Here is a 14,023-nt window from a genome sequence, read left to right as displayed (position 1 = left end):
CCATGCCCCAGTGAATGTGGAGGCATGCAAAGGGCCTGAAAGTCACAGAGAAGCAAGAAGAAAACAGCGCAGAGACTGGTGATTGGTAATGACCCAGGCTAGTTTGGACAAGCAAGAATTATTGCCTGTACCCATAGGTGCAAAATCAGACAGAAAAAGGGGACTAAGGCACATTTTTCACTGTACAAAGAATTCTCACAGTAATGTGCTACCACATTGGTTATAAGGCATTCTTTAGATAGTTCATTCTCAGTGACTTTCAGCCTCCTGTAGTGCATACACTTTGGGCATTACCAACTTGTTTAGACACAATGGCCTTGTGCATATTTTTGTTTTGTTAAATGTGCTGTTGCTAACACTTGGCATCATCTGCAAAAAAATTCTTCCTTCTCAATTCTGGAACATTTGCGGAAAATGTTTAGAAAGCACGAAATAAGTACTGAAAGACTCACCAGAAAAATCTGACGCATTCTGAAAACCAAAACAAAATCCAGATTGACAAATCAGAAACTTTGTTTTAATTGTCACATCTGTCTTACCATTCAGCATTTCAGTCTGTTTAATATTTTGAAATCGTAGCCTAGGAAGATTTTTTTTGTAATTTTTGCTAAAATGCAATTAAACTTTTGCTGTCACACTAGAAATATTAATAGCTTTTTCTGCTGGAGTGTGCAATTTTATGGCAGGACCAGTGCACTTTGATAATATTGATGGCCTGTGTGCAGACTTTATATAGTCTTAATCTATCAGTGTTATTTCCACCAAAATGAATAGTGGACAGTGTAACTTTCAGTACTTTAAAACACAGACCTCTATGGAAAAAGCCACGGTTCACTTTAATGTAGAAGGGGTCTAACAACAACTATGTTGCTGAAAGCAAATTAAACAAAACAAATCACTAGAGAAGAAGCAGCAAGAACACAAAGAGACAAATTCTGCTCTCAATTACAGTGGTGTAAGTCCAGAATCAATATACCAAAGTCACTGGAGTTTTGCAATATTTACACCAGTGAAACAGAACAGAATTTGTCCCACTCTTGCAGTTTACCCTTTACAGTGAATAGAGGCCCTATACATAATTTAGAAAACATTTATTCCATTCCCAAAGGCTTGACCCAATGCCCACAAAACCCAATGGGGGTCTTTCAATTGACTTCACTATGCAGTAGTCAACACTCTAGCAAACTCAGCCCTCCCATCAATATACCCCTTTCATGACAGCCCTAAAATCCTAGGCCCCTTTTGGATAACACTGTGCATAGGAATCTGACAACAAAATAAATCAAAACCATATAGCTGCAAATTGCTGGACAGAATGTGTCCAACCTGTCTCTCAAACTCAGAGGCACTGCTCTGTAGTACCTCCAAAACAGAGACTATGGAGGGGCATTCAGGAAGGGTCGGGAAGGGACATGCAGGATAAAGATCAGCAGGCATGTTCTGCAGGATTACCCCTGATCTGGCAATGGAGATTTTGTTCATACCCTGGATTATTATTTCTCTCCACTGAAGGAATTATCTGTCAAAGGGAGTGATATATGGCAATGCTTAAAACCAGAACACAGGTGAATATTAACACTGATTTTGAGAGATATTTTTGCTGCTTTTCCCTCCCCCAGCCCTATCCTGCCTACTCAAAAAATCACTGCTCAGCCTTTAGCGCCTAACTTAAACACAGTTTGATCCTCAGCTAGAAACATACAAGTCTAATTCATTTTTCAAAGCTAAGCACGCATAACCAATAATGAATGCACTACCAAAAGTGGCCCAACTTTACCTTTTCATGCCTTCAACCCCAAAGCATGTAAGTTATTATTAACTATCATACTTAATATTTGAAACATTTCCCACACACACACCCTTAGCTCATGTAAAATTCTCCTCTCCCACATCCTGCAAGGGTTGTTTGATTATGGATTACCAGAAGGGTGTATAATCGGTTCCTGATACTACAGTATGTGCACACAATGTGCAATCCCATTTAGGTTTACTAAAATACAGACAGAAAATTGTCCCAGTTGAATACCAATAGAAATTGGAGTACAATAATGCAAATGGCATTTAAAGGATTTTAAATACCTAGAGCTCTTTGTTTTCAGATAAGGCATTATAGTAGAGATTATCTGAGGGATCCTATTATAAATACCTTATTAATTATACCTCTATCTTTCCATAATCCCCAAATCCCTACAAGTTAGCATTTAGTGCTTTTAAAATGACTTTCTGCCCACCTTACACAATCCAGATTTGTTGGCAAAGATGAAGTATGTGAATTACCAGCTACAAAAGAATACCATCTGTTAAGGGAACTAAAACCCTTTAAAAAAAAGTAACCCTTCCTAAAAAACCCCAATTTTCATTGTTTTAGAATACATAGATTTTAAGCACCAGTAACAGGACCTTTTATAAATGAATTGCAAATGCTGGTTTAAAAACGAAAAAAAGAAAAGAACAAAGTTGTCTGCTTTGTACTGAACACAATGTGTTTGAGAAATGGATTGAAACCCAACAAAGCCTTTTATTCCTTGTATGAACTCCACAATTAAAAACGATAGTCTCCCACAGCCCAGCCAAGTAACATAAAAAAAGCACGATCTTTTGATATGAAGATTACGAAGAACAGCATCTTTCAGCTCAAGACAATGACTGCCAGCCTGTGCACAGACAGGGTTCAAAGGAGAAGTGGTTCCTTTGCAGAACCAGCATGGCTGAGAAAGACTGAGCCTTTTTCTCACATCCTGGAGGAACCAGCCAAGGTGCTGCAAACACAAGCATGCTTAACTTCAAATCACATGAATATGCCATTGAAGTCAGTGGGACTACTCATGGGAGGAAAATTAAGAACAGACCTAAGCATCAGCAGAATCGGGACATATGTCTGTTCTTCCATGACCCCCGTCCAATCCCCTTTTGCACTACACTTTGGACACAGATACTGCCTCACAAAATATACCAGTGGATTCACAAAGCAGTGAGAAATTCTGCTCAAATATATTGTTTGCACTTTCCATTTCTCCCATTATGTGCTGCTAAGTTCCTTCATGCAAGTGTGAAAGCACAGCACCACTGATTGATGGCAGAAGGATGTGAATTCTTCCTTCACTATCTATAATGTGCCGCAAACAACATTCATACTACCCTGAAAGACACCATCTCTTTTTGCTTAAGCTAATGTAGTTTACATAACTGCACTCTCATTTCTTGCCTTGGAAGAATTTATAACACCTTTAATTTTTCTGAGCAGTTCACCTTCAAATATCTACAAATGTTGAGATGGACAAGTTGAAAGTCACATTGCTGAATATATTTTTCAGTCAGCAAAATGACAAGTCTATTCAGATGTGACAATTATTTAAAAAATACAATAAAACCAAAACCAACACCAATATGATCTTACCAAAGAACAAACCAGCTTAAAACAAACACCTCATGCCTGAACAGTATTTGCTTCATGAGCAGCCCTCCTAAAAAAGTGTGTGGCTTGAAGGGTAGCAGATTGGGGCTGCGTAGGCCCAAATTATAAATGTTGTATGGAAAAGACAAATCAACAAATCCAACCTTTTACAAAAGATTAATTAGAGCTGACAATTTCTGAATGTTAACAATACTGATAAGTTTTTGCCATCAAAATTTCAAAATTTTACTGAAAAAGGTCAACGTTTTCAATGATTTTTTTCCTTGCAAAAAAAACCAAAAACCTTCAAACCATTTTTTCAGCCAGTTCTAATCTCAGCAGAAATATCATCATGAAACTATTGTAAAATGTTCAATGGAAACAATGTATACATTCATTCATGAATATCCCTTTCTGGTGCTTACAAGCTAACCCTTACAGCCTCACATTTAGGACATAAGAACCGGTATACAAAAGTAACTAAGAAAAGGTAAAAGTGAACTGAGAGTCTGTTTTTATTGTCTAAGATGAGTGCAGTGCAAACAGCAAGCAAAAAGAGTTAAAGGGTAAAAGTAAGTGAGGTATTTAAAATTCTTTCCATGTTAATCTAAGGTAAGGACATTTGTTTATTTAACACAGTAGACTCTCTCTGATTCACATAGACAAGCAGTTCATTTGTGTATTAGAAAGTAAGGAGGCCATTCTCAAAGTCTTCCAGCCAACTCAAGCTCTGCTTTGGGGCAGTGTGGGATTAATACCCCATTTAAGACCAGTGTAGGGGATGTGCAGAGGAAATGAGCTCGAGCTATCCTGGCTGCCTGCATAACCCCTACAGCGCCAGAAAGAGGCTGTATACCAGGCCTTCACTGGGTGGGCAAAATACCGCAAAGAAGGCCAACAGAGGGGGAAGACAGAGAATGAACATTTAGATGGATCCAAGGGCCCAAAACCTACTGCAACCAGGACAGGCGCTAGGGGTTTTAGCGCCCTAGGCGCACGGCAATTTCGCTGCCCCGTGCGCTGGTCCGCGGCTCCAGTGGAGCTGCAGCAGTGGTGCCTGCAGGAGGTCCACCAGAGCCGTGCGAGCAGCCAACCATCCACAGGCATGACTGCGGCAGCTCCACCAGAGCCGCGGACCAGCAGACCCTCCGCAGGCACAACTGCGGCAGCTCCGGCAAAATGCCACCCACCAATAATCCTGGCGCCCTAGGCGATTGCCTAGGCCACCTAAATGGAAGCACGGGCCCTGACTGCAATTTTTGTGCCAATACCACCCCAGGGCAGCACAGCAGCTGTAGGGGAACTGCATGTGCAGAGTGAGTTATATTTATAAAATCAGTAGAATCAGGGCATTTTATTAGCCATAAAGTCACTACAACCATTTTCATTAAATTAAAATCTGTAACAAATTTACAAAATGGAGCCCTGATCTAAAAAGCCTAGATTTGGCTTCAGTGGAAATGAGGGGTGGGAGGGAAGGAGAGGAGAGAGAACTGAAATTGTTTGTACAGCAAGTCATACTGAGTACTCATGTTAATGACTCTACAATGGAGTCCCAATGTATTTATTAAGTCTTGGCTTTCAGATGCCAAAGTAAACAGTCAACAATAAAAAAGGTCAGAGCATATCCTCCCAAGTTATACCCGCAATAAAGGGAACAGAGAACCCAGAGCACTTGCTCTCTTCAGGGGTAGGAGTGGAGGAATGGTGCGGAAGTAACAGGTCTGAAACCTTCCATCTGTCTGTTTTATCATCTATGACTTAGGCTGTGAGCTCTTTGTGGCAGGGAACCATTTTTTTTTTTTTTAAAAAAACACTAGATGCGTGTAGTGCCTAGAAAATGAGGCCCTGATCTTTGACTAAATACAAAGAAGAAGAAAAAGGGGAATCAGCCAAACCGCTGAAATCTGAATAGCCACTATAAGGGATGAAATCCACTCCACCAAAAAACAAACAGGACAATTGAACTACATGAGGAACAGACACATTCAGTGCAAATAAGAATGTGTTTTCTAATGACTTTATCCTTGTAAATCAATGAAGTATCAAATCTAACACCCTAGAAATATCTGTTGGCCTTGAACCCTTGGATGATGATTTGCACAAACATTTATTTTAAATTTTAATTATTTTTTTTAGGGTCAGATTCAGCACACAATGAAGTCGATAAAGAGACTATTTGCTTATATGGACTTTAGACAAGGCCCTTAAATTGAATAAACACTATTATACTGTATACATAAAAAAATATTCATGCTTAAGCTAATCAATTAAGAACCCAAACAACTGCCTTAAACTATGTAAACTATCTACAAATAAAATTGCATCAAATTTAAAATACTGTGTCTCCATCCTCAACCCCATATTTCTATTTAAATCTCTTGGGATTACCTTTGAGTTGATACATAATACATACATTTTAGCTCAAAAGACTTCCGAGAGGCGACTGATACTATTATAATGACAGTCACACAAGGACGAATTAAGCATCCTCATACGCAGGGATCTGATACAGTATCTCAGGCTACATATAAAAATCAAATGAAATACTGTACTTAAGTGCAGGCTTTGGAAAAGCCAACAGAGATCCAGCTTCTTCCACTTCTCTGAGCTGCTTTTAAAGTTACATATCTCATACAAGATAAACCACTCTGTCACTGTGAAAAAGTAATGGAAACAATTTAAGCATTCAGAAAATATGCCCACCCAGCACAGACATGAAGCTGTTAACACACTGGTTATACTTAACCAAGCCTGTAAATGTTTTTATACACTGCACTGTGCGTTTCTGTTTTACACATTTATTTCTTACGGAAAAAATAAAAGTTTAATGTGAATGGAATAATTTGTGTGTCTTGGAAAAAATGAGGTTTGAGCAAAATCTTGACAGGTTTAAGTCTGTAGTACAGAGCATTAATACTATGAAAGTCAGCACGAACTTCCACAATATTTATAAGGTGTTTTGCAAATGTCTGTACTAATGAGAGCAAACATTTTTAGACCATTAAACTTTTTTTAAAACTTATATAATCTACCTTTTGGAAATAGTAATTATGGAGTAATAGATGATCTGACCATTTAATGGAAAGTAGCCATGGGTGGTACCCTGTAAGTTTGGTTTCAACATTTCCAAAAATAATAGGCAATTCTTTATTAGGGGGAGGGATTAAATAGGGAATGTTTTTTCCAAAAAGCCATATTCATATCCACACATATATAAAAAAAAAGTTACCAACTAAAAAGTGAGGGCTAATATTAAAGAGAGAGCTTCTCAAAAAGGTACAAAGGACAATTAGGTGCCAAGTCAGTGCATTCCCAGACTACAGGTGTTCTTCACACACAGGGTCAGCCTGACATGCTTACTCGCATTGAGTAATATTAAATTCTTCAAGTCGTCCCACTGAAGTCAATGGAATGGCTGAAGGAGCAGGAGACACTAAGTAGCCCCAAATCCTGGCCCCACTGCAGTCAGTCAAATGGAAGTTTTGTCACTGACTCCAATAGGGACAGGATTTCTCTCCATGTTGACTGCATTAGAATCAGACTCTTAAAATATCCCAAACATACTCCCTCAATTGTTCTGACTATAAAACACCCCAAGTAGAACAAAATCTGAGTCTCTCTGCAGAGTGTCACATTCCCATCCCTTCCACTGCTTGAACTCATCATGGACCTCATCCCACTTGAAAAGCAGGGGAGAAAAGAAAGATGGAATATTGCACTACTGATCAGAACCTGCCACAGAAACCAGTGGTGAGTTTGGGATTTTTATTTTTATTTAAAAAAAAAAGCTCTTAAGTCAATCAGTGGTACAGTGTGAAACATATTTTGACAATTAAAGAAGGGAAGACCTAGCATTTGTTCAAGCAACAGACTAGTACCAACAGTGAAGAGTGACATTAATAACTGGGCAATTGGTGGCTCAGATACTATGGTGATGGGCAGTAGTATAAAACCCTAAGATCAAAAGATCAAATACAGACAGAGCTGCAATGAAAAGCAGCAACGTTATGGTTGGAAAGCAAAAGTCAGCCAGCATATTGTGCAATGAACAACAGTAGAGAAAGGAGAAATTTTGAAGGACACGTGAATAAACCCCAGACAAACAGTTACAAAAGTGATAGTCAATATCCATACAGAACAGTCAGGAGAGCAGACTGCTCTGCTACATAGAAAAATCCATGTAGGCCGTGGGAAGTTTCACAGATTTCCCCTCCGTTTCCATCAGATCATTCCATCAGTGACTGTGGTTTCCTCCCAGAGGAACAGGTAGTGGGTTCAACCACCCCAGAACTCACAGATGTCAGGGATCCCCCAGAAACTAGGGCCATCTGCATTTGTCTCCACAATGCCCTACAATCCCCTGCAGCTATTCCCCAGCCATCAGTACTGCTCAGCTTCCCTGGCCAGCAGCTACCCGAGGAAGCTTCATTAAAGGGCATGTACTACAGCAAGTAGGGATTTTGTGCCAAAGTTAGTAAAACCTTGAGTCATTGTGTATTAACTTAGAGCAGTTTACTATTGGCTTCCCGGGGAGGAGAGATATAGAGAGCAAAGAGTGAGGAGTACAATGGATCAGTTCCCCATGAACAAGGGGACATGAACTACATTCTTCCCTGGAGACAAGAGACCAACCTATGGTTTGTTTGTTGTTGTTTTAAAGCTCTTATTACTGTGGTTGCTTTCACACACTCATTCTAGGCAAATTATCTGTCTCATGACCTTGATTTTTAAATGTCTCATTCAAAAAACTCCACAACTAAACATCATGGAATTCAATATATCTATTCTGACAGCTTAAGGGCTGGTTTGTCCCGCTTGGGTTCGGGCTTGTGGTTCCAGGAAAGAGCTATTTCAGACCTGAAACTTAAACTCTATTTAAACTTAAAGAAAAAATGATATATGCTAGCCTTTGTGGAGTAACTGGAGAATCTTATTGCTGTCACCTCTATACTTCCCCAGCTTCTTCTCCCTCTATTGCATCATATCCTAAATTTCAAAGTAATTCTAGATAAGGAATGTGTCTTTTAATATGTATTAAAAGTTTGTGTGATAATGGGTTCCTTCCCCTCCACTCCCAGAAAATGTTGATTTGATGAAAACTAAATTTCCATGGAACTACATTTTTATGGAAAAAAAAAGGTATTTAACTGAGAATCCAATTTTCCAATTAAAAAAAAAGTTTCAGTGGAAAATTTTTGACTAGCGCTAATTGTGAGGTCCCTAACATACTAACTGCGGTAATAATAAAATAAAATAAAGTGACATGAGAGATGAACCATATTGCAAAGAGACAGGTCACTTTACTGTTGGCTTCTTGTTGCATGAGCTCCGGCAGAGGAACTTTTGCATAAAGAGACAAACCTTGAAACAGAGAAAATGCCAAGCCTTTGAAAGCTCCTAATACCTTCAGTCCCAACTCACAACACATACACTCTAGTAGAGCCATGCTCTTTGAGGACTCTGAGCCAAAATTCATTCCTGGTGCAACTTCATTGAAACTTGACTCATATTGATATCTCTAGTATATGATAGTTGGGTTATTACCCAATGCCCTTTTGCTTAACAAACCAAACTTGCCAGAGTTGAAAAACTTATATCAGAAGTTTATATAAGAACTATAGGCTAGTATGCACTTGTATCACAACACAGATGACATACGGTTATGTTATGGTAAGGTAAGGTAACAAATAGATGGTAAATCTTGGAACAATAGATTTTTGCACATTACACTTTCATTTCTCTACACCTGGCTTGCAATCTAATATCTATGGTCCTAGTTTAAAGTCTATGACAGTTCTATAGTACTTTACTTCACAGAAATATACCACACAAAGCAGAACCAGTTCCACTCATAAAGGTGCTTCAGAGCAGTGGTTTTCAAGCTATGGTCTGTGGACCCCTGGGAATCCATAGACTATGTTTAAGATTTCCAAAGGGGTCCACACCTCTATTTGAAATTTTTAGGGGTCCACAAATGAAGAAAAAAAAAAAAGGTTGAAAGCCACTGCCTTAGTGACAGAAGGTTGGATTCCAATTGCACTTTAGCTGGTGTAAATCAGGAGTACCACCACTGACATTAATTCAGTTACAACACTCTAAACCTGCACAAAACAGCAATCAGGTTCACATTAGCCAACCAACAGTGATTCTACAATATGACTTTCTTCTCTTAAGTCTCTAAATAAAATCCCTTGTACTGCTTTGAAATCTCAACTCAAACGCAGTTTTAAAAGAAGTTAGAATATAAACAGTAATCCTCAACTGTCCCTATAAAAAGCATTTAGTACTTTTTGGAGGTATTCAAAAATTCATTCCAGAAACCAATTTTCATCTCTGGCCTACTGAGTTCAGATTCTGGGTTTTAATACTATATTTTATTTGAAGCTAGAAAAAATAAATCTGTGACCAATTACCTTTGAATAAACCAACTAACTATACTGCCCACCGGCTATAACCACTTTAAAAATTGCATTGGTTGTGAATGACCTGCTACTACTGTATATTCTGAAGCCTCCCAATACATGATTGGCAGTTGGGGTCCCAATTCTGCTAGGTGCTGAGCACTTCCTGTGAAGTCAGTGGGATTGGAAGGCACTGGGCAGATATTTTTTCCTATGATATGATAAATTTGTATTACTTAAGGAGGATTGGCAGGTCTGAACCCAGGCAGGCAAAGAAAGGGAATACATTCAACAGGCAAATACCAAGTTTTGTGAAGACAGCAGCTGAAGACCATCTGATAGGGAGGTATTCAGGAGGACCAGGTATCACCACAACAGCCTAGATCAACTGCATCATAATACTATCCATTCATAATGTAAATACTTAGTGACCCCAAGAGCCTTAATGAAGATCATTTTGATCAACTACAGTTTAGCGGCAATGTCAAAGGTGGGGCCGGGGAACGACGCTGAATGCATGCATTTCCACTGAACTAACTATCTTTCAGTGGTTCTTTTAATAAGTATTTTTAATTTCAGCTTCCCCATCGTTTCTCAAGCTGGGGGGAAAAATAATCAGAGCACAGTCAGTTCAAGTGATATTCTCCTGCTGCCGCCTCCCCCCCGAGTTCTGCAGTCACTCTGCACGTAGGACTGCCACTGGAGTCAATGAAAGGTCTGTGCCTGGAGCAGCTGCAGAGACACGCTCCACACTAATGTCCTAGGGCTCGATCCTGCTTCCATTTAAATCAGTGGCAAAGCTCCCAAACGACTGAAACGGGAGCAGCGTCAGCGCCCCCCACCACATTCCTACACTTAACAGAACGATGCATTTTTACTGAGGGTTTCCGTTTAGCGATTAATCTTAGGGGGAATGTCAGACTGGTCTCTATACCACCAGACGCTTAACTACACAGAGCTGCAACACTTAGGAGCCTTAAAAATAATGCACGTCCAATCACCAAATTAAATAAAATCAAGCCACTGTCGTGCAAACATTCCAGCCTCATCTAGAGCACTGTCACCGAATCAGCTGGCCTGTTAGCGGCTCCAGCGAACCTTGATGAGTTGCTCTTTCAGGTCCTGACCCAAACCTCAGCCCACTGAAATCGCTGGAAACCTTTCCGGCGACTGTCATCGACTTTGGATCCGGCCCTAAGCACGGAGCATTTCACTCCTCCACCCTGTAATCTCCAAAATATTCGATTTCAATTACTTTTTTCTGTATTGGAGCAACTAACTGAAGTCTTTAGAATTTCAGGGCAAACACTTTCACTCAGCTACTTTAATCACAGGAGTACAAACCCCATTTATAAGGCTACCTTACCAGCTCTCTTTGCATTCTATAGCATTGGTTTGGCTACTTAAGGGTCGCAGAAACACCAACAGTTACGCATAAAGGGTTCAGGGCACAAGCTATAGTCGAAAGAGGAAATCATATATCATTGCTCTTCATGTGCTGAGTAACAGCGGAACTTTCACTGCCAGCTCAAAATTCAAGCACCACGGCTTCCTGTTTCTCGAAAATACATGTGTTCAATAAAACACAATTTATTCCCTTGAAGGATCCCTCCCGCCCCATCCTTCAGAGATCTAGGCAGGTACCTAACCTCAAACAGTATTTAATCCCGTTGATTTCAGCGGGACAATTCGCGTGTTCAGAATTAAACACCTGCCTACATTTTAATAGAATTGGATCAAATTATTTCTGCAGCAATTGACCTGATTCTGCAGTCCTTGCTCAAGGGAAACCCGCCAATGGATCTAACCATGTATGTCGCCCCAGTAAACCCTGCACCGAGAAAAGAAATTGGCAGATGAAAAGGCCTCCACTCAAAACAATCCGCAGAGCTCCGATGAACACAATATTGGGCCCGATCCTGCGCTCACTGAAATACATAGTAACACTTCCCGTTAACTTCAGCCGCAGCGGGATCGGACCGACTGACAGTAATATGCACATCATGCTGTAACTTTTTTTAATCCACTGTAGGATCTTCCCATTTGCGCGCTCCACTTTAGACTTGAGAGCAAGGATTAAACACAGAAGCGTGTCTTGCTTCACAAGTGTAGCACTACATTGTTTACCTAAACCCTGGGGAGGGGGAATGGGAAGTGGCAGCCGGCCGAGGGTAGCGGTTATTTCTCAGGCTCCCCCAGTTCTGATGCGCGGTCCCGGTTGCTGGGGGAGCCTTTCCGGAGCTCTGAATGGAGACACGCTAGCAGGACATCTGGAGGGGGGCTGATGCCACAGCGAAAGGCTCTGGAGAGGAAATCTCCAGCTCGCTCTTAGGGCAGCGGCTGGAAGTTCACTATGCGCCCTGCCATAGGGTCGCCGCCAGCAGCTCCACAGAGCAGGGTAGCGTCGCTCCCACCTCGGCGCTGCTGCTGCCGCCCCTTAGGGATAGGGAGCGGGGAGCAGCAGCAATTGCTGCGCCCCCGATGCGGCCCACCAGCGAGAAGCGCGCTGCCAGCGCCTGCCCCAGCCCCGCTCCCTCCCAGAGCGCCCCGGGCCGCAGCACAGGTTCACCCCAGGACTGGGGATAGCAGCCTCAGAGCACACTCGGGAACAGCGAAACCTCCCTCTCCCCCGCACCAATCCTCTTGGTTAGAGAGAAGCGGGGACCGGGACCGGGGCGTCCCCCCAGAAACAACAGTCCTGGTAGCACTACAGTCCCCGAGGCAAGGGGGAAGCAGGGACCGCGATCCCAGTCAGCAGCCCGGCCCGGGGCCCCCCCGGCACTTCTGCGGCAGCGCAACCCGGAGCTGCTTAACCCCCTGTATCCACATGGCAAGGATGGATCGGAAGCGGGGGGAGCGATTTGAGAGACCGCAGGCCTGCAGCTCACCTTCCAGGTCTGAGAGGCAGCGAGCGCCGGACCCGGATTTCCCCGCATCCGAGCTCGGCGCTGTACCCAACCCGAGTCTGATCTCCCAGACGGACCGACCAGCCACACCCCCCAGGCCTCTGTCACTCTCTCTCCAATCCCAAATAATCTCTCCACTATCACAACCAGCCTCCACCCAATAGCTCAATCCTCTAACGATGTTCCTCTTCTAATTCCCTAATAATCCCCCCTAATATCACTCCTTCTGTAATCCTCTGCTAATCCCCCACCACCCCCCAATATCCCAATCCCCTACTAATCCCCATCTCTCCCCCCAATATCTGAATCCCCTGCTAATGCCCCAGAGCCCCCAATATCCCAATCCCCTGCTAATACCGTCCCCACCTCTCCCCCACTAATCCCCCATCCCCACCTCGCCCCCAATATCCCAATCTCCTGCTAATGCCCCAGACCCCCCAATCGCCTAGTAATCCCCCGTCCCCACATCTCCCCCAATATCCCAATCCCCTACTAATCCCCTGTCCCCACCTCTTCCCCAATACCCTAATCCCCAATCATTTCTCCCCAATATCTCAAACACTCCTTTTCTCTAATCCCTTATCAATTCTCTCCCTCCACCCCTCACCTCTCACAGCAGCACCACTCTCGCCCCCCTTCCCAACCTCCCAGACACAAAAAGAATAGAAACTACCGCCCATCCTGGCTGCAGGAAAAAGAGTCATTATTGCAGCCTGAATCCCGCGGTGGGGAGCGCACAATCCGCCAGCCCGAATCCCCCCGCATGATACAGCCGGGCGGAGCCGGCGGACCGGGAGAGCAAGTGACGGTGCCCTACCTGGATGCAACATACTTTGGAAATAGAAGATGACCAGGATAAAAGATCCGAAGCAAGTGACCAAGACCATCCTGCAAATCCTGTTCATCCTCATGACTTCCATCAGAGCCTGCTTCATGGCTTGGTCCCGGGGCTGCGGGGCAGGGGCACAGGGGATGCGGAGCCGGTTCGCTCTCTGCTCGGAGTTGGGGGTGTGGAGGGAGCCCGGAGCGCAGAGATGCCTGGAAGCCGGCCGGCCGGCTGCCTGCCTGGCGCCTCCTCCCGCTGCTGCTCTGGGTGATGCCTGGGTAGCAGCGCACAAGGACTACTTCATTGGGCTGGGTGATAGTCCTAGGCTGGGCGTTACCACTCTCCGCCCCAGGGCCGGGGAGGGCGGAGGAGTTGTCTGAGCAGAGGCAAGGAGAGAGCCAGAGCGTATTACCCTGCTAAGAACATGGTCGCGTCCAGCCGCTCCCTGGCACGGCTGCGGGCTTCCTCGCGGTCCCAAAGCCACTCTTTTCTG

At 43.1% G+C, this 14,023-nt stretch overlaps 1 protein-coding gene across 3 annotated transcripts in view; it reads right to left on the bottom strand.

Annotated features, from left to right (window-relative positions):
* CHST11 (carbohydrate sulfotransferase 11) overlaps positions 1-13,809 on the bottom strand; it is a 269,620-nt gene extending 255,811 nt beyond the window's left edge. For 2 of the 3 annotated variants that reach the window (XM_030544714.1, XM_030544719.1), the window contains exon 1: positions 13,522-13,809. In XM_030544714.1, the coding sequence (XP_030400574.1) occupies positions 13,522-13,639 (118 nt within the window). In that variant the 5' untranslated portion in view covers positions 13,640-13,809. The remainder of the gene's footprint in view (positions 1-13,521) is intronic. The other variant, XM_030544727.1, reaches the window with a different exon arrangement.
* Positions 13,810-14,023: the final 214 nt, after the last annotated feature.

This window comes from Gopherus evgoodei, chromosome 1 (assembly GCF_007399415.2).
Source record: "Gopherus evgoodei ecotype Sinaloan lineage chromosome 1, rGopEvg1_v1.p, whole genome shotgun sequence".
NCBI lineage: Eukaryota > Metazoa > Chordata > Testudines > Testudinidae > Gopherus > Gopherus evgoodei.
This window is presented reverse-complemented; position numbering and strand designations above follow the sequence as displayed.